At 44.9% G+C, this 19601-nt stretch overlaps 1 protein-coding gene across 1 annotated transcript in view; it reads left to right on the top strand.

Moving 5' to 3' along the window:
- LOC139472286 (TBCC domain-containing protein 1-like) overlaps window positions 1–19601 on the top strand; it is a 34575-nt gene that overhangs the window by 2966 nt on the left and 12008 nt on the right. Inside the window, exons 3-15 of the mRNA XM_071254718.1 lie at window positions 368–429; window positions 1492–1554; window positions 2419–2519; window positions 3757–3865; window positions 5297–5357; window positions 5636–5711; window positions 7216–7315; window positions 8716–8782; window positions 10106–10226; window positions 10489–10579; window positions 10746–10794; window positions 11731–11810; window positions 12808–12930. Coding sequence (XP_071110819.1) covers window positions 368–429; window positions 1492–1554; window positions 2419–2519; window positions 3757–3865; window positions 5297–5357; window positions 5636–5711; window positions 7216–7315; window positions 8716–8782; window positions 10106–10226; window positions 10489–10579; window positions 10746–10794; window positions 11731–11810; window positions 12808–12930 — 1103 coding nt within the window. The remainder of the gene's footprint in view (window positions 1–367; window positions 430–1491; window positions 1555–2418; window positions 2520–3756; window positions 3866–5296; window positions 5358–5635; window positions 5712–7215; window positions 7316–8715; window positions 8783–10105; window positions 10227–10488; window positions 10580–10745; window positions 10795–11730; window positions 11811–12807; window positions 12931–19601) is intronic.

Genomic DNA, 19601 nt, shown 5'->3' with positions numbered 1-19601 from the left:
ACGAAGTGAGCAGTTCTCATTTAAAGTAACTTAGATTTAGTTAGAAATTTTGAAGTAGGCCAAAATAAAAAGAAATTGGTTTGTATAAATTATTGGTTATTGGATAGTTGTCAACTGTGATGACATTCTTAATTTACCTGAAACAACAAACAATCAACATGGTGCTATTAATTGATGTTAACAAGTCTGTTGCTGTCTGGTTGCTATGGAGAATATCATAGCTCAGGAACCTTTTGACGACATCGCATAACTTGCATGTAAATGTTTGACAGATGAACCTTGAATGAATGTTCTTGTCTTAATCCATACAATGATTTAATTATAAACGTGATATATCATATGGGTTTTCTTGTAATATGTTTGACAGAATATCAAGAAGATTGTGATATATGCAAAGAACAAGGGGTCTCCGGGATTTCCAAACATCAGGTACAGTCATACAGATTGGAGATTTCTTTGCTGTGTGTTGATCAATTTAAAGTAATATTTAAGTAATTGTAACATTCATTAAATCTGCGTACAATCTCATTAAAATCAAATCTAAGTTCTCACTGCCGCTAAACAAAGATCTGAGGACATCTCATTACGGGTCACGTAAGAACGACCTTTCGCGAACTGAAATGACTAACAAGAAGTTGACATCAGCCAATTAGGAAGCAGCTTTACGGCACTCGTTTCAACCAGGCGACTTCCATTTCATACTACGCTTGAAAAATATGTTGACACAGTTCTCGATTAAAATTTTGAAAACTGAACAAACAAACATTCCTGAATGTCTAATATATGGTTGCGATTGAATGGCAGTGCTTCCCACGTACTGTGCAATGCCAAATTTTTATCCCACGGAAGCGAGAGATAGATGATGATTTTGACGGAATCAGTCATACGGGCTGTTACTGTCGTTCGTAATACCCCGTGTTAACGTTTTCGAGGTTGCATGATTCGAAAACACATTCCGACTGTCACTTTCGTGATCTGGTAAGTGACGTTTTGATTGGTTAGATGAAAGGTTGTTCTGATGTGACCCGTAATGGGATGTCCTCAGATCTTTGTTTAGCGGTAGCGAGAACTAGGATCTGATTTTAATGAGATTGATCCGTGTACAACATTATGATCGATATCACATGACCTATTGTTGACTCTCAATGTGTGCAAAATGAAATAAATCAGATTTGTTGCAAGATCAGAATTCAAAAGAATTTCTTGTAACTTGTACAAAGAAAAGACATTAAAAAACAATACTAACGAAAAAGGTATTTATTCAATGAGACTAGTATGCAGGTTATACTTATATTTTGCATTGTTATAAATCAAAACTATAAAATTAATTTTGTGTTTGGGCAAGCAGTTTAAAACTTGTTTGGAACAGTTCTTTCAAGGGATGTTATTTTTCAGTCAGGTTTTCATGAAACAGATGAGAATGCAATATGTCATGCAGGTTAAGTACAATAAAGTAGATATTACTAAACTGAATGTTACTTCCATTGCCAGCTACTCCGTATGGAAGCACATTGCCTGCAACAAGCTCCATCTCTCAGAAGACCTGGCCTGGATGTGAGTGGAATGTCAGCCTCATAATATCCGATCTTTTACCCCGAAACATTACTGCTCTGCATGTAGATCTAAGGGAGCCTCCATAGGGGGTCTCATTGGGTGAATCAGCCAATCAGTGTTGAGGCATCTTAATTCTTGGACCTGTGAAGATTCCGGGGTAGAATAGGTCTTCAGCAACCCATGCTTGCCGTAAAGGGTGACTATGCTTGTCATAAAAGGCGACTAACGGGATCGGGTGGTCAGGCTCACTGATATGGTTGATGCATGTCATCGATCCTAATTGTGTGGATCGATGCTGATGATATTAATCACTGGATTGTCTGGTCCAGACTCAATTATTTACAGACCGCCGTCATATAGCTGGAATATTGCTGAGTGCGGCGTTAAACAACAAACCAACCAAAAAATCCTAATTCTTGGTACCAGTGAGTAAAGCATTCAGACCAGCATTTAAGATTTCTGTATCTTGAAAACAAACTAAAACTACCAATTCTGAATGTAGATAAATAAGGCAGTGCCAGTGGTTTGCTGTGGATATGTCTTTTCTGAGTGCCAGGGCATCGGCACCCGAAAGAAATGAAGCCCAATCATTTAACAAAGCTGACATCTGATTGGTTGAAAAACCCTTACAACCATTATTTCAATTTGTTGCCCAAAGTACACTCAGGGTTAAGAGGCTGAATGGAAGAATGGGAAAATGATCGGGTGTTATTGAGTAATTGATACCCATCATTATCATGATTATTATCTCTCCCTCTCTGTTTCATGTCCCACTTGTTTGGGACGAGGAGACCTTAACCTTCATGCTTATTCTCAAACACTGTTTATCAGTAAATATGAGCTTCTGCTCCTGTTATTGCACAGGTACTTCTCCCTGTGCCATCTGCTGTGTGATACCAAGTACCCCGTGGAACGTCTGGAGTGGGACGAGACGTACCTCACAGCAGAGTCGCGGTCAACCAGAGGTAGGAACTGATCGTCTCCCTGCGGGGAGTCCAGGTTAGAGGTGGCACCAAGCATCCTGGTTCAGTGGGGAAGCCTAATGGTTGACTAGCCACCCCGAAGGCCTGGGTTCAATTCCCCACGTGGGTACAATGTGTGAAGCCCATTTCTGGTGTCCCCTGGGGGCACGGGTGGCCCAGTCGTCTACAGCGCCGCGATTCGCTGTGCAGAGTTGCGTCCCTTGGGCACACCAGAAACCTATGATTGTAGGTTCGAATCCCGGTTCGTCCCGATTATGTTTCTAGGTTTGCCAGCACCATACCCGTGCTCGTGAGTTTCACCGAAGTGGTAAACGTCTGAGACCTGCAACACTCCCATATTAAGCTGACACGCCGTGATATAACTGGAATACTGTTAAAAGCGGCGTTAAACACAACTCACTCACTCACCCCTGCCATGATATTGCTGACATAGTGCTGAAGTGGCATAAAACAATACTCACTCACTCACACCCAAGCAGCCTATGTTGGTTGTCCAGGGTGATGTTACGGATTGGGTGGTCATGTTCAGTGACTTCGTTGATGGAATGAAATTCCCATACAGTGTTGATTGTTGCTCATTATGTCAGTCACTGGATTATCTGGTCCCAACTTGATAAATAAGTGCTGCTGATACAGTCAAGCAATATATCATGTAGTTTGAGCTTTATTCATTTTTGAAGCAAAAACTAACCATAACTTTGTTCTGTTCACCAGAACAATGCCTTGATGAAATCAACAAAAAATACATATAATTTACATTTTTTGCTAAGACTGTTTGCGACTGATTGTAAAATAAATAAATAAAAGTTATGAATAGTTGATTGTCGTGTGAGGTGCTGACTGTATTAGGTGGTCAGTCTCAGCAGTTTGGGGGGGCGGTCGGGTAGCCTAGTGGTTAAAGTGTTAGCTCGTCACGCCGAAGACCGAGGTTCGATTCCCGACATGGGTACAATGTGTGAAGCCCATTTCTGGTATCCCCCGCCGTGATATTGCTGGAATATTGCTAAAAGCGGCGTAAAACCATACTCACTCACTCACTCATTCACTCAGCAGTTTGAGGGTGGCGGTGGGAGTGGGGCAAATATGAAGCCACCAATGGGTTTTGTTTTTTTTAAAATGCACCAAAACTGGTCTTGCCACAGTTTCCTTCAAGACTTTTATTAGTAGTTTTTTCATTATTGCCATCTTCTTTGGAACTAAACAGGTACTGTGTTTGCAGATGACCTGCGGAGCCGGCTGTGTGTGGACACGTACAAGTTTGTGTTGTTCTTGTACATCCAGCAGCTGTTCCGGGTGTCACTGAGGGCGTCGCTGGTCGCCGGAGACGAGTATCCTTACACAGACCCACCTTCATGCTATCACCCACCGGTTTGCTGGATCCAGGCTGGAACACATTACATGTACTTTGTAATGAACTCTGCTGAAGAACGCTTGACTATGGAGAAAAAAACATTACTTAGTTACTCGTCTGACATTTGTCTGGCAACGTGTAACTGATGGGATTGTCCAGATGGGACGTGATGTTTGGAACTTTATTTAAGAAATCAATGACTCATGGTCATTGTTTATCGTACAATAAAACACTGGTGGGAGAATATAACACGAGGGGCGGGTTTATTCTCCCTGCAGGGGTTTATTGTACAATAAACGACCACGAGTCATTTATTTATTTTGTGAGATGTCAACATTATGTACAGCTTCTTAAGGATATTGATAAACTGTTCAAGCTTTAAAACTATTTACCCATATTTATATAATGTTGACGCCCTGAATACAGCCTGCCTTTGGCAATATTAGATATGTCTATTTTATGAATAGGCAGGGGGGGTAAGTTTGGTACTTCCCGAATATTTTCACAATTCTCACGTCCTATATCTGTATTTTCCCCCAATACAGATTTTCCTATCTTTCCCACTTTTTGATGTGATTGTTTGGTGGGGGACAACGCAGTAGACACTTCCCTCTCAATGATAATGTTGTTCAATATTCGACGTCAACAAGTTGCGAGAACATGTTCAAATCACCAGAAATGACGTCATGATAGAACAATGTTGTTGTTTTTTATCCGTGCAGATCCGGGTAGAGAATAGGTCTTCAGTAATGTTTGCCATAAGAGGCGACTAACAGGATCAGGTGGTCAGACTCGCTGACTTGGTTGATGCCTGTCATTGTATCCCAGTTATGTGGATGGATGCTCATGATGTCAATCACTGGATTGTCTGGTCCAGACTGCAAATAATTTACAGACCACTGTCATATAGCTGGAATATTGCTGGGTGTGGCATTAAACAACAAACGAAAAAGAAAATATTTTTTCATAAAGAAAACCATGCTGCATTCTTCGTTGTTCTTTCCAATTTATCGCATAGCTATCTTATGTATGAGTATTAGATATGGGAATAGATCTTGCAGTGTATTTAATAGTTCATGAAATGCATAAGAGCTGACACTGGGTTTATCTAGTTTCAAACTTCGTCCTTTGGCAAATTTGTGCAAAATTGGATTTTTTTTAAAGTTCTTACTTCTTATATTCAGGGTTATTTTGACATTGAATGCAATAATATAGTGACTCTTGCTCTGTTTTGGGCCTGTATAGAAGTCACCTTTACAAAGATTTAACATTGGTCAAGACTCTGGAAATGTTTAATTCCATTTCGGGAAATTGACTGATATTATCTTCAGACTTGGGACTGAATATCGGTCTTAAACTGGATAAATCACAGCAATATGAGTGTGAAATAATCCTTGACAAATGCAAGATGGCCGTCGATGACTTCCTCTTCTGAGTTTGAAGGCCGATCCACTCCAAGAGGAACAAAGGTAGGACATTTCAACCTCAAGTGTTCAAAACTGACAGTGAAATCAAGGAGTCCTTGTCTGCTAATGTTAAATTGCCAAAAATCCCAGGAGGTAACTCATTATTATTTTCTAATCTCATTTTATATGTTCAGTGTGGTTAGAAATAGTATGTGACGTGCTGATTGTGGGACATCCGACTCCAGCTACTGGTTGGTGCTCATTCTATCGATCGCTGGTTTGCCTGCTCGGGAGTAAAACAACATTTACATATGAGTCAGAGATTTTGTACTGTTTTCCAGTCTCTAGACGACCACGGCCACATGGTGTTTGTCCTGTCACATCTCCCAGAGATTCTCGAGCTACTCACAGAACATGGTAAGTGGATCCTTAAGAAAACTAAACAAAGTGATGACAAATTTGCACAGTGAAATCCAAACCCCTCCCTACCCAAGACTTTATTGAATATGACAGGACTCCAGATAAATGTTTGAGCCCCTGAGTATTTAATCACATGTTATCATTCATTTTGGGTATTGCTAGTTTCTTTGGGTATTTGATTATTATTTAACTTATCCTATCTCACACAATACATTTTTCTTTCGATTTCGATCCTAAGTGGAAATGTCCCTGAAACAAAGGTTTCCAGGTTCTAAAATTAATTCATCCGTACATACCTCCCATCACCATGGTTACCGCCCAACATCTAGGTCACGCAGGCCAGATACGTTTCCAAGAAAGAAAAGTGCACAATGTGATAGGATGAGTATAAAAATGCAATTTATTGTAAGATTTTGAATTATTTTACTCCCTTGGGACCTTTATTGGGTATTTTAAAACCAATGAGTGAACCTTTTGTAAATATAATTCTGGTTGAAACTGTTTTGGGTGACTTCTAATTCATAGCTGTTCATTTGCTGCCTCAGACAATCACTTCAACAGCCTTAGAAATGGGCACTGGTCCTGTAGTCCTTGTCAAACTCCCCAATAGTTAAGGTATCATAAGGACTAGTAGAAATGGATACGATGTGTGAAGCCCATTTCTGGTATCCCCTGTCGTGATATGACTGGAATATTGATAAATGCGGCATAAAACCTCTCACTCACTCACTCACTCACTCACTCACTCACTCACTCACTAGTAGACATTTGCCCATCTTAAGGGTAGTGCTATATGTTATCATTATAAGACAGTGGACTGAAACTGTTTGTTTCTATCACTGCTTCAAACAAACCTACAACAGCCTCCACATGACATGTATAACATTGTTTCTCCATACAGTGGGATCAGGCCAGCAGGGTCTGGCTAGTGGGCCGTGTATAACATTGTTTCTCCCTACAGTGGGATCAGGCCAGCAGGGTCTGGCTAGTGGGCCGTGTATAACATTGTTTCTCCCTACAGTGGGATCAGGCCAGCAGGGTCTGGCTAGTGGGCCATGTATAACATTGTTTCTCCCTACAGAGGGATCATGCCAGCAGGGTCTGGCTAGTGGGCCGTGTATAACATTGTTTCTCCCTACAGAGGGATCAGGCCAGCAGGGTCTGGCTACTGGGCTGTGTATAACATTGTTTCTCCCTACAGAGGGATCATGCCAGCAGGGTCTGGCTAGTGGGCCGTGTATAACATTGTTTCTCCCTACAGTGGGATCAGGCCAGCAGGGTCTGGCTAGTGGGCTGTGTATAACATTGTTTCTCCCTACAGAGGGATCAGGCCAGCAGGGTCTGGCTAGTGGGCCGTGTATAACATTGTTTCTCCCTACAGAGGGATCAGGCCAGCAGGGTCTGGCTACTGGGCTGTGTATAACATTGTTTCTCCCTACAGAGGGATCAGGCCAGCAGGGTCTGGCTAGTGGTCTGTGTATAACATTGTTTCTCCCTACAGAGGGATCAGGCCAGCAGGGTCTGGCTAGTGGGCCGTGTATGACGGAGCGGGCTGTCGATGCTCTAGGCTTCCTGCTGGCAGGCTCCATGGACAAGTTCAAGTGAGTGATTCCATCACATCTGTACAGACACATTTCTTATGATATACCAACGTAGGGAAACTGGGTTACAGGAGGTAGTATAGACGATGGGGTTCTGCCGCCACCCACCCTGGACCAGTTCCAGCTCCTGAAATTGCTTCCATAGAGGTCAGCAGAATGTAGCAGCTGCTTGGCATTTTGCTACATTTTGCTAAGTAGTTTGCTACATTTTGCTGACCTCCATGGAAGCAATTTCAGGAGCTGGAACTGGTCCAGGGTGGGTTGTGGTAAGAGTCCCCATCGTCTATAGTTTGGTATTTCCAGCATATTGTTACAATCATCACATCGATAATCTGTACCTTTTCTCCCTGTGCCGATTGTCGTATCACTCCCACTTCTGGATGCGATCATTAGGCCACTGCGTTTATCTGCGTACCCTCTCAAAAATAACGTCATCCAATATGTGATGTCATCAAGTTGCAAGTGCAAGTTCGAAATTCCAGAAATGACATCATGATGGAACAATGGTTTATCGTGAAATATATATACACTTCATTCTTCATTGTTCTTTTTTATTTATCATGTAGCTCTCCTACATATTACAATAAATACCCTGGACCACAAGTCACCATGGCTTTGTTTCATCCTGGGTAGAAGTGACAAGTCAAATTGAAATTAAGAAATTAAAAAATTAGCAACTTGATTCCCGTAATAAAAAAACCCGAAACTCTTTGCGACCAGCTTCCTGTTAATATTGTGTATATCAGTTGTTTTGTGTTCATAGCAACATCCACCAAAATGGCGGAGCAGTTGTCAAAAATGTGCAGGGGTCCGTTTTGTAGTTAAAAAAGAAAGCCTGATCAGAAAATGGAAAACAACATCGAAGTGTGCAAGTGTCAACTTTCAGTACAGAATTATAGAAAAACTTACAAGTCATATCGGTTTTTCTTTTTTTCTCTTTTTATTCAGGTTCATAACAAATTAGGGCGGTCGCGTAGCCTAGTGGTTAAAGCGTTCGCTCGTCATGCCGAAGACCCGGGTTCGTTTCCCGACATGGGTACAATGTGTGAAGCCCATTTCTGGTGTCCCCCTCCATGATATTGCTGGAATATTGCTAAAAGCGGCATAAAACCATACTCACTCACTCACAACAAATTCCAGATGAAAAAAGACACATGCATTATGTTGTGGTACATATCGCAGTACATTAATAATTATTGCAATAAATTGCAGTACGAAAGTCAGGCCAATGTCCATCACTAATACTGACACACAGTGTGGAATGCTATGTTGAATACAGCTTCAGGGCTTCAGGGCTTCAGGGCCTCAGTTTGTAATTGTAAGGTCATGTTTCATCCGTATGTATCAAATTAATATGATGATGATTATGTTTGGTAGAACATATGTGTTTGTGGTTCCAGAACTCTCTCCCCACTGAAGGACATAGCATCGCTACAGACAGTCCAGTCAAGCAGCGGATACTCTAAGGCAATTCTACACTTAAACATTTGACGGTTTGATTTGTGTAATACACTTTCTAAAAGTGTCTTACAAGCAACAATATCACCCGGCTTGAGAACATTTTTCTCTAGAGGTCAGATCATTAATACCGATCCTATGCTCATTTCTCTCAAGATCTGGTAACTCTTACTTACAAGGTCATGTCAGAGGAATCGGCATTGAGGCTCTAAACTCTTTACAAGTCCGGGTATGTACTTAACAGCAAAACTGATTTCGGTAGCTCGAAAATGAAAGTAAAAGGTCAGTTCCAAATGAGCACTTCTTATGGCTACACTGTTTTATCATTCCTGACCGCCTTGTTCTTTGGGGTTGTTTTCGTTTAGGAAAAACTTTTCGAATCAAAGATTTTTATCAATCAGAAACTGTGATTAACAACAGATGGTGCGGACATACAGAATGTAGTGGAGCTGAATTGTTATAGAAAGCTGACATTTGTTTGGTTCTATCCTTCATCCTGGGCAGTCGAAGTTCGGTCAGGTTTCATCTGACATTAGCTTCTGTGGAGGAAATTATAATAAAGATCTGATTTTGATGAGCTTTGTCCGATGGCCGACTGTTCCATATTGTGGGGTAGAACCCCAGCTGATTAACTGTTGATATAAACCATGTCAGCATGAGTCGATAGAAGTTTGAATGTCCAAGGCTCATCAAGATGTTTTAAGCTTTTTTCGACAAGTGTTGATATATTTGATATCAAAAGAACCGCCTCTGTGGTCTAGTGGAAGAGCGTCCACCTGGAGAGCGGAAGGTACGGGGTTCGAACCCCGGCCACGTCATACCAAAAGACGTTAAAAGATGGTACTTGTTGTTACCCTGTCTGGCGCACGGCATTAAGGGGCTAAAAGAAGGACTGTTCAGCTTGGAGTCAGTATACTGTGTCTGAGTGGGGTATTCATGTTAGACTGCTGTATGGTATCTCAGTGGGCTAGCACTATAAATCGGCATCAGTCCAGACTAGTACAGCCACGCACACACACGTGAATGCACATCGCTATAGAAGTGGAATAATCTTGGACGCGACGTCAAACCCAATTTAACCTCACCTGATATCAAAAGACACTCAGATATAATTTTTAACTCTTTCAGTTATAACTAATGTCTAGAGTGTCAAAAGTACAGCTAATCAGCTTCAGTGGCTGAGAGATTGTTGATGGCATGGTAACTGATGACGTCACAATGGTCTGCAAAGCATTGTGCTGCAATTTCATTGTAGCAATATCTCCTAGGAGATCCCATCCAGGCAATATCTCCTGTGGGAGCCAGTTTTGAATTGATGAATAATTGTTTCAGATGACCCGAGCGTTCACGGTACGTCTGTTCCAGACCTGGATCAAGGACTGTCTTGTCCAGAACCCATTCGGAATCTCAGCCTGTATAGCCACAGGGATGAGGCTGTCTTGGCCATTTGCAGGTAAATACAATATAGCTAGGTGTAGAGGCAAGTTTTCCATGGCTGTCCTGGGGTATAGCAACTTATGCTTGTAGTTGACAAATGGTTGCCCTAATTCAGGGTGGTAGTGAAGTGTACCACTGGTTGTCATGTGACTGCCTTCAGACCAATCACGAGCAATGAAATTTATTTATCTGTTGAACCAATCTGTATTTAAATGATGAAGATCAAAGTATATGGCCACTGGTCAAGCGTCAGCATAACACAGTCTGTTTGTTCCCAGGCGAGGAGGGCAAGGGAGACGTCCCTGCACGGAGCAAACGTGGCAAGATTGCAACCAACGCCAACATTATCCCTAAAGAACATATGAAAGGGTAGGTAGACTTTCAGGAAGTAGGTTGTGGCAATATTACTGTCTGATCAGAAGTTAAAGAAAACGGTTATATATGATAATAAATTTAAAAACATTTTCCATTAGTTTTATCTGTTCTATTCTGTGTACATTTGGTCATCTATTAATTTTGACTGTAATTGTTTCAGCAACAAGATGATCATAATGAGTCAAGTCAGTAAGGAGACAATAGCAAGGGTAAGTTGTCAACAAATTGCTTTGAACGTCATCGGGTTATAATTGCAAGGGTCACGCCAATCTCATTAAGATCAAGGGTCCGTTGAACAAAACGATCTTAACGCTACAACTGTCGAAAGCCATGGTTAAAGTATGGGAGTTACGATCACAATAGCGCTAAGTTCCGACAAACCCTTGGTAAATGTCCAACATTCGCATCACTTTTAGTTTTCCTCATCATTAGAAGTAACCATGGAGCACTTATTCCAAACGCTGCTTATCCCACAGTGAGGAGGACTATCATGTCACGGGGTTTATTTCGCCTAATCCCAACTGGTAGTTATTAAAACTGCGAATGCCATTGTGAAGTTTGTTTATTTGTTTGTTTATGGCTGCACCCAGCAATATTCCAGATATATGACGGTAGGGAATAGGTCTTCAGCAACCCATGCTTGCCGTGAAAGGCGACTAACGGGATCGGGTGGTCAGGCTGGCTGACTTGGTTAATGCACGTCATAGTATCCCAATTGCCTAGATCGATGCACATGAAGTCAATCATTGGATTGTCTGGCCCAAACTGGATTGTTACAGACCGCCGTCATATATCTGTTATATTGCTGAGTGCGGCTTTAAGCATGTTAAACATCATCAACAGATCGCATGTTGCTGGATCATCCTGCCAAAAGCTGTGTTTGAGCTGACATGACATTGATACGATTTATCTGCTGTTGAACCCAGTTCACTATTCAAGTGTCTAAAGCTGTGGGGGCGGTCTGGTAGCCTAGTGGTTAAAGTGTTTGCTCATCACGCCGAAGACCCGGGTTTGATTCCCGACATGGGTACAATGTGTGAAGCCCATTTCTGGTGTCCCCCGCTGTGATATTGCTGGAATATTGCTAAAAGTGGCGTAAAACCGTACTCACTCACTCACTCTATAGCTGTGTGTATTTCTGACAGAGCTCCAAAACCCTGGAGTTGAGCAGCATGAAGATCCATCGGAGTCACCACTCGTATCTTTATCTGCTGTCACCCTTAAGGTAAGTAACCATGGTAACACAAGTATCATGGTTCCCCCAGGTCTTGGAATCCTGGAAAAGTTGTGGAATTTTAGTTTGAGCTTCCCAGGTAAGGAATGGTTTTAGAAAATAGACAAATATGTCTGCCAGTGTGGCAATGTTTAAAGTCAGAATTCTGTGGGCAAACTTAACCAACCAATGGTGTACCACCAACAATTTTATTACAAAAATCACTAGGTTTACAAACCAGTACAATTTATTTCACAGCAGTTGGAATGGCAGTACACAATGGAGTGTAATACAATATTCAATGTGAGGGCAGTGGAAATGATAATGACAGGATTAATAATCACCTTGCCGCAACAGTGATCAAGCTTCCGAGATAGGCCTAGGCTGGGAATCAGGCGTGATAAGTGATCTTCACATGAAAGTTGGTCTCAATGTAAGGTCAGATAAAATGTAAGATGACACAGGCAGGCACCCGCTCCACTTATATAGTCTAACTAGCTTCCAGCACTTTCCACACAGTGCTTGACCAGTCCAGTGTCACTAGAACATCACAGAATATTCTACATGTTTCTATAACGCTTGACATCCATCCATGCTATTCCATGGCCAGGGTTTACAGATAAATCGAGCATCTAAATATGATTACTTCCTCACCACTGCTTACATTAAATAGTACTACATTCCTGACAACTAATCATTGTCCAAATACAATGCAATGAACTTCAACTGAATCTTAACAGAAACAATGTAATACAGTTACAATCATTGTTTTACAATGAATTATATTTCCATATAATGCTCTGTATGAATGATCCCAGCTGTAGTGTCTCTGAAATTGCTTGCAGAATTCCGATATGACTTAAGACATTATTTATTCACAGTTCAGGTGAGCTACAGAGCTTTGTGGCTTATTTTGAGATATCACTCACCAGGGGTTTGGATGAAGCATGTATTAAATGGAACATGTACACCTTGGTTTCAAGGATTTAATGAGCATTTTCTGTTACAGATCAGTGACGATAGAGAAGTGTCGGAATACTACCGTTGTGTTGGGGCCGGTAGAGTCGTGTGTTCACCTGAGTAACTGTGAGAACGTCACAGTCATTGCCGTGTGTCGCTCTATCATGGTCAGGTGAGAATGTGACAGTCATTGCCGTGTGTCGCTCTATCATGGTCAGGTGAGAATGTGACAGTCATTGCCGTGTGTCGCTCTATCATGGTCAGGTGAGAATGTGACAGTCATTGCCGTGTGTCGCTTTATCATGGTCAGGTGAGAATGTGACAGTCATTGCCGTGTGTCGCTCCATCATGGTCAGGTGAGAATGTGACAGTCATTGCCGTGTGTCGCTCTATCATGGTCAGGTGAGAATGTGACAGTCATTGCCGTGTGTCGCTTTATCATGGTCAGGTGAGAATGTGACAGTCATTGCTGTGTGTCGCTCCATCATGGTCAGGTGAGAATGTGACAGTCATTGCCGTGTGTCGCTCTATCATGGTCAGGTGAGAATGTGACAGTCATTGCCGTGTGTCACTCCATCATGGTCAGGTGAGAATGTGACAGTCATTGCTGTGTGTCGCTCTATCATGGTCAGGTGAGAATGTGACAGTCATTGCCGTGTGTCACTCCATCATGGTCAGGTGAGAATGTGACAGTCATTGCTGTGTGTCGCTCCATCATGGTCAGGTGAGAATGTGACAGTCATTGCCGTGTGTCGCTCTATCATGGTCAGGTGAGAACGTCGCAGTCATTGCCGTGTGTCGCTCTATCATGGTCAGGTGAGAATGTGACAGTCATTGCTGTGTGTCGCTCTATCATGGCCAGGTGAGAATGTGACAGTCATTGCCGTGTCGCTCTTTCATGGTCAGGTGAGAATGTGACAGTCATTGCTGTGTGTCGCTCTGTCATGGTCAGGTGAGAATGTGACAGTCATTGCTGTGTGTCGCTCTATCATGGTCAGGTGAGGATGTGACTGTCATTGCCGTGTGTCACTCTATCATGGTCAGGTGAGAATGTGACAGTCATTGCCGTGTGTCGCTCTGTCATGGTCAGGTGTGAATGTGACAGTCATTGCTGTGTGTCGCTCTGTCATGGTCAGGTGAGAATGTGACAGTCATTGCTGTGTGTCGCTCTATCATGGTCAGGTGAGGATGTGACTGTCATTGCCGTGTGTCGCTCTTTCATGGTCAGGTGAGAATGTGACAGTCATTGCCGTGTGTCGCTCTATCATGGTCAGGTGAGGATGTGACAGTCATTGCTGTGTGTCGCTCTATCATGGTCAGGTGAGAATGTGACAGTCATTGCCGTGTGTCGCTCTGTCATGGTCAGGTTATATGTTTGAAAACGTAATAAATTAAAGATTTTGAAGACAGTTCAAGCAAGTAGGCTGTGGATGCAAGATGACATAACTAACACTCGCATCAACAGGGTTTATTTTATGACACTTAATGTAGTACAGTTTATAGTTAGAGTCATGGCTTTAGGAACAATTGGTGACAGTTGATGACGAGTTGAAGTGTCGACAAGTTGATGAGGTTCAGAAAACTACAATAAACAATAGCTTTCTGTAAATTCAGAAACATTTACCAATTTTCCTAGTATTTAACACATTCAAAATTACATCCAAATGAAGCAATAAATACATTGAAATTATGCAAAATTACCAAGCACACATTTGCAAATATAATGTAACAGTTGTTTGAAATATCTAAACAATTTTGCACTAATTACATTAAGTAATACATTACCACTGTTATACCGAGGCTGTTGTTCCTTACTTACTGGAGATTTAACGTGTGCTTTCCGACTGATGCGTATTTCGCACACGGGAGGCTGTTGTCTCCCACAACTGCTCTTATAGCGAAATGTACCTCAGAGATCTCAATTACCTCATGCAGCACGTGCGTAGCCACCTGAGCTGCCATTCGACACCCTTCACTCTTGACTCTTCACTTGGTTCAGCAAGACGTACAATAAGACTGCTCAAGCGTTCCTGTTTCTCCGACCATTCGGTGATATTTATTACTGTTTATTCTCTCTAATAAACTGTGCTTTTACGGGGCGTTTGCTGTAACTACGCTTGGAAAAAAATTTTCCCGCCCTTTTTTCTATATACTTGGGGGGTGTCTCGTATGCACGTTGCGTCTTACATTCCCCTGTTCTAGTATATAGCATTAAGTAATACGTTACCACTGTTATACCGAGGCTGTTACCTGCCACAACTGCTCTTATAGCAAAATCTTCCACAGATATAATTACCTCATGCAGCACGTGCGTAGCCACCTATGCTGTCATGTAACACCCTTCACTCTTGTCTCTTCGCTTGCCCTAGCAAGACGCTTTGTGACTGCTCTCCTGCATTCCTACTATGGTCCTGTTTTTCACCTCATGCCAATCCTTTGGTGATATTTATTACTGTTTCTGAGTCCTAAGTAAACTGTAATTTACGGGGCGTACGTTATAAGGCGCTGGGAAAATCTTCCTGCCTAAATTTTCGCTACTACTTCTTCTGTCCACCTTTATTGGTATATATTGTTGTTTTTTTGCATCACCTATTAATTGTCCCCTGCCGTGCGAAAGTGTTTTGTTCTTTGTTTATAGAATAAGAACAATGTCTGTCATGGAATTGTCCCCAGTCTCCACCCCCCTCTCCGTATGAACCTTTGCATAGTGCTTCGTTCCAGCATGTGGCTTGGAAAACAGCATTTCTCCTCTCCTTTGCCACGGCGGCACGTGTATCCGAAATTCATGCACTCGATGTCGCCAAGGTACGATTCAATAGGGGTGACGAAGGAGCCGTCCGCCTGGGCCTGCTCATGGGCTTCGTCGCCAAGAATCAGAGAATCGGGCAAACGGAGAGAGAATTCACTGTAAGATCACTCAAAGAAATCTTACATCCTGCTGATACTGAGGACAGAGCGCTGTGTCCGGTTAGGGCCCTTAAGTATTATCTTAAGGCTTCGAATGAACGTAGACAAGGGCGTGACTGTCTGTTCATATACCCCTGCTCCTCGGAGTTGCGCAGTGTGCCAAAAATTTTTGTCGTCCCAGGATCCCCACGATTGTTGCCCGCGGTGCAGGGTTCCTTGCGGGGACACTCGGTGCACCCTGTGCGAAGGTCTGGGGCCTGCGGAGTTTGAGCGTTACCGACTGTACGTCCAGTCCGTCTCCACCCCTGTGGTGGCCTGTTCGTCCGGTAGGGGTCCCTGTGCAGGTACCACCTCCTCGGCTGCGACGGATGCCTTGTTCGCCGCATTGTTGTCGAAACTTGTGGACTCCAAGCTGGCGGCCTTATCGCAAGATAGGCCGCTGGCTGTTCCGTCCCCGGCCTCTTCGGTGGCCGCGGGTTCGGACGCGGGGTCCACCGGTACAGCGGCGGCTGCCGTGGTTACCGGTCCTTCCCCCAAACTGTTGCTTCCGCTATCGGTTAAGGACCGCGTGGTCATGGTTTATGACCTCTTTGTGGACATGCCCAAGCCCCTGCCGATACCGCGAGGAATCCACGGCTCCGTGGGTTCCTCCGAGGTGTACGACGAGACGTCCGACAAGGCTTTCCCGGCATCAACCTTGCTGCGAGGGATTAAGCCTTCTTTGGAGAAGGCCTTCGCGGCTGCCTCCGGTTGGGGTCTCCCGTTACCTCCACCGTCGTGGAGAAAAGGGTCTTTCCCGGTACATGACCTTGCCTTTCCCGAGGCTGGTCCTTCCGCTGAAGCCCATGTTGAGCGTTTGGGGGTCCGTGCCCCACCGGTTGCCACAGTACCACAAGGTACCTTGCAACAGCTGGACACCCTCGCTCGACACTCCATGCTGGCAATGTCTCACGGAGACACATACCTGGCTGCAGCGGCCAGTCTGGTCGAAGGTTCTCCTACGGACCGAGACCAGCTCATTTACAACTGCTTGCTCGGTTTAAATGCTTCCCTGGAGTACGTTGCCGGGGCTTCGGCCTTTATTTCCGGCACGTGCCATTTTCTTCGGTGCCAGTCGTATCTGGTTGCTTCAGGGTTGGACTCTGCAAATCAGGAGGTGCTCCTTTCGCAGCCTTGGTCTGCTCGGACCCTGTTTAATAACAAGATTCCTGGGGTTCTGAAGGAACAACAGGCCGCTGTGTCTGCCGAGGCCTCTCGGCACACACTGGATCTTGTGGGGTCCTTGCATAGGCGCCTGGGTGCCGCTCCGAAGCGGAGCGCGCCCCAGGATGCTGTGTCCGGCAGGCCTAAGGGGTCGGGTTCTTCCTCCGGGAAAAAGCCCCGCTCGGAGGGCTCTGGTAAGGGTTCTCAGCAGCCCTTTCGCGTGAAGAAGGGGAACTGGGGGAAGCCCAAGTCATCTAAGGACGACAAGGGCCCCTCCAGGTGACTCTCATTGGAGGGGTTCGTATGCCGACAGCGCCAACTGCGGTTGGCCCGTAGGCGAACCCGAGTCCCTTGGCCCTGGACAGTTGCGCCCATCTCGATCTCAAAGCGAATCCGCCGCTCACCGCTCGGCAGGTTTCTATTCGGAAACAGATCTTCCCATCCTCGCTGATGCCATCTGCAGGTTGGTGGAGAAGAGGGCAGTTCGGGAGTTAGCTCTACCAGAAATAACTCCTGGGTTTTACTCCAGGATATTTCTCGTTCCCAAGAAGGACAGTGCCGAACTCAGAATGATTCACAACTTGAAATCGTTCAACGAGTTCTACCTGCACAAGCCGCCCAAGTTCAGAATGTTGAGCTTGGCGGACCTAAAAGCTCTGATCATGCCGGCCGACTGGCTCGCTTCGATCGACCTGAAGGATGCTTATCTGCATGTTCCGATTCACTCGGATCATCACAAGTATCTCAGGTTTGTCTTTCAAGGCTGGCACTACGAGTGGGTTGTACTCCCATTCGGTCTTTCATCCGCTCCCTGGCTGTTCACCTGGTTAACCACCCCCATAGTGGGGTTCCTCCACTGGAGGGGTGTCCGGTACTTCGCGTACCTGGACGACTCACTAGTAGCAAATCGAATGATGGACATGCTGTCTCGGCAGCTCAATTTCACACGTCGGCTCTTGGAGCAATTGGGGTGGATTGTCCATCTCCCCAAGAGCGAGTTAACCCCCTCTCAGAACAGTTCATCGGAGGTCAGTTCAACACGGTGACCCATCGCCTCTTTGTCCCCCCAGACCGGTGCAACAGACTGTTCACTTTTGGGAACAGCTGTTAGGTCTACTTGTGTCAGCCCAGGACTGCACTGAACGGGGTCGTCTCCAACTCCGCCTACTGTAACAGTTTTTAATCGAGTTAGCACAGGAGGTGAACAGTGCGATCGTCTCCCTCCTGGATCGGCTCCGACCGCATCTGGATTGGTGGACGGTCCCTTACAATGTCTTATCAGGAGTCTCTATGCGGCCCTATCGTGCCACGTTGAACCTGTATACAGACGCCTCTCCAGTGGGCTCGGGCGCCCATCTAGAGGGGGAGTTGAGCTCGGGGCTGTGGTGCGTAGACGAACTAGGTCTTCACATCAATTGTCTCGAGTTCAAGGCAGTGATCAACGCAGTCAATCACTGGAAGCATCGTCTCGTCGACGCCCAGCTCATGCCGACAACACGACGGTAGTGTCCTATGTGAAAAAACTGGCGGGAACCCACAGTCACTCGTTACTCGATCTCACGTTCGAGTTTTACGCTCTGGTGGACAGTGACTCGTGCCAGATACGCGCCCGTCACATCCCAGGTGTGCGGAACGTACTGGCCGACGCTCTATCGAGGCCTCGGGATCCGAGCCCCACAGAGTGGATGCTGAACCCAGTAGTGTTCAACAATCAACTCCCTTTGTTTGTATCACCAGTCCCGGACCCGAGGGCCATCGATCACGATGCTCTCGCTTTAGACTGGACGGGCTTGGACGCTTATGCTTACCCGCCGACAGCGTTGATACCACACATTCTAAGCCGGCTCCGAGGAGTTCGCTGTCGAATAATACTGATCGCACCCATGTGGCCGAACAGATCGTGGTACCCCGACTTGCTGACCCAGGTCACGCAGTCGCCACTTCCACTGCCTGCGAGACCGGATCTCTTGATCCACCCTCACACCCGTCAGCTTCATCCAACGTAGGGCAGTTCAATCTGCACGCGTGGATGTTGTCACCGAGCGTCTGAGGAGTAAAGGTTTTTCTCGTCGGGTGTCTCGGGCATACGTTAGCATGCATCATGATTCTACCCAGAAGGTGTATAATGCTCGTTGGGTTATTTTCACGAAGTGATGTTGTAAACATCACATTCATTCGCCAGATAAGGTATCTGTGCAGGATATTGCTCGTTTCATGTTTCACTTGCGAGAGACCCGGAAACTCTCCGGGGGTTCCATTGCCAACTATGTCTCGTCCGTTGCTACGGTACGGGACGTTGCTATGGGTACCAGTCTCTCCAAAGAGCCGGTGATACGGGGTATTATCAAGGGTTTCAAACAGCACGATCTTAAGGGGGGCCGCCTTCGGGCACCGGCCTGGGATCTTTCCCTAGTGTTGCAATCACTTATGGAAGCTCCGTATGAACCTTTGCATAGTGCTTCGTTCCAGCATGTGGCTTGGAAAACAGCATTTCTCCTCTCCTTTGCCACGGCGGCACATGTATCCGAAATTCATGCACTCGATGTCGTCAAGGTACGATTCAATAGGGGTGACGAAGGAGCGGTCCGCCTGGGCCTGCTCATGGGCTTCGTCGCCAAGAATCAGAGAATCGGGCAAACGGAGAGAGAATTCACTGTAAGATCACTCAAAGAAATCTTACATCCTGCTGATACTGAGGACAGAGCGCTGTGTCCGGTTAGGGCCCTTAAGTAT

This window comes from Haliotis cracherodii, unplaced genomic scaffold, assembly GCF_022045235.1.
Source record: "Haliotis cracherodii isolate W230 unplaced genomic scaffold, xgHalCrac1.p SCAF_24, whole genome shotgun sequence".
Lineage (NCBI taxonomy): Eukaryota > Metazoa > Mollusca > Gastropoda > Lepetellida > Haliotidae > Haliotis > Haliotis cracherodii.
This window is presented reverse-complemented; position numbering and strand designations above follow the sequence as displayed.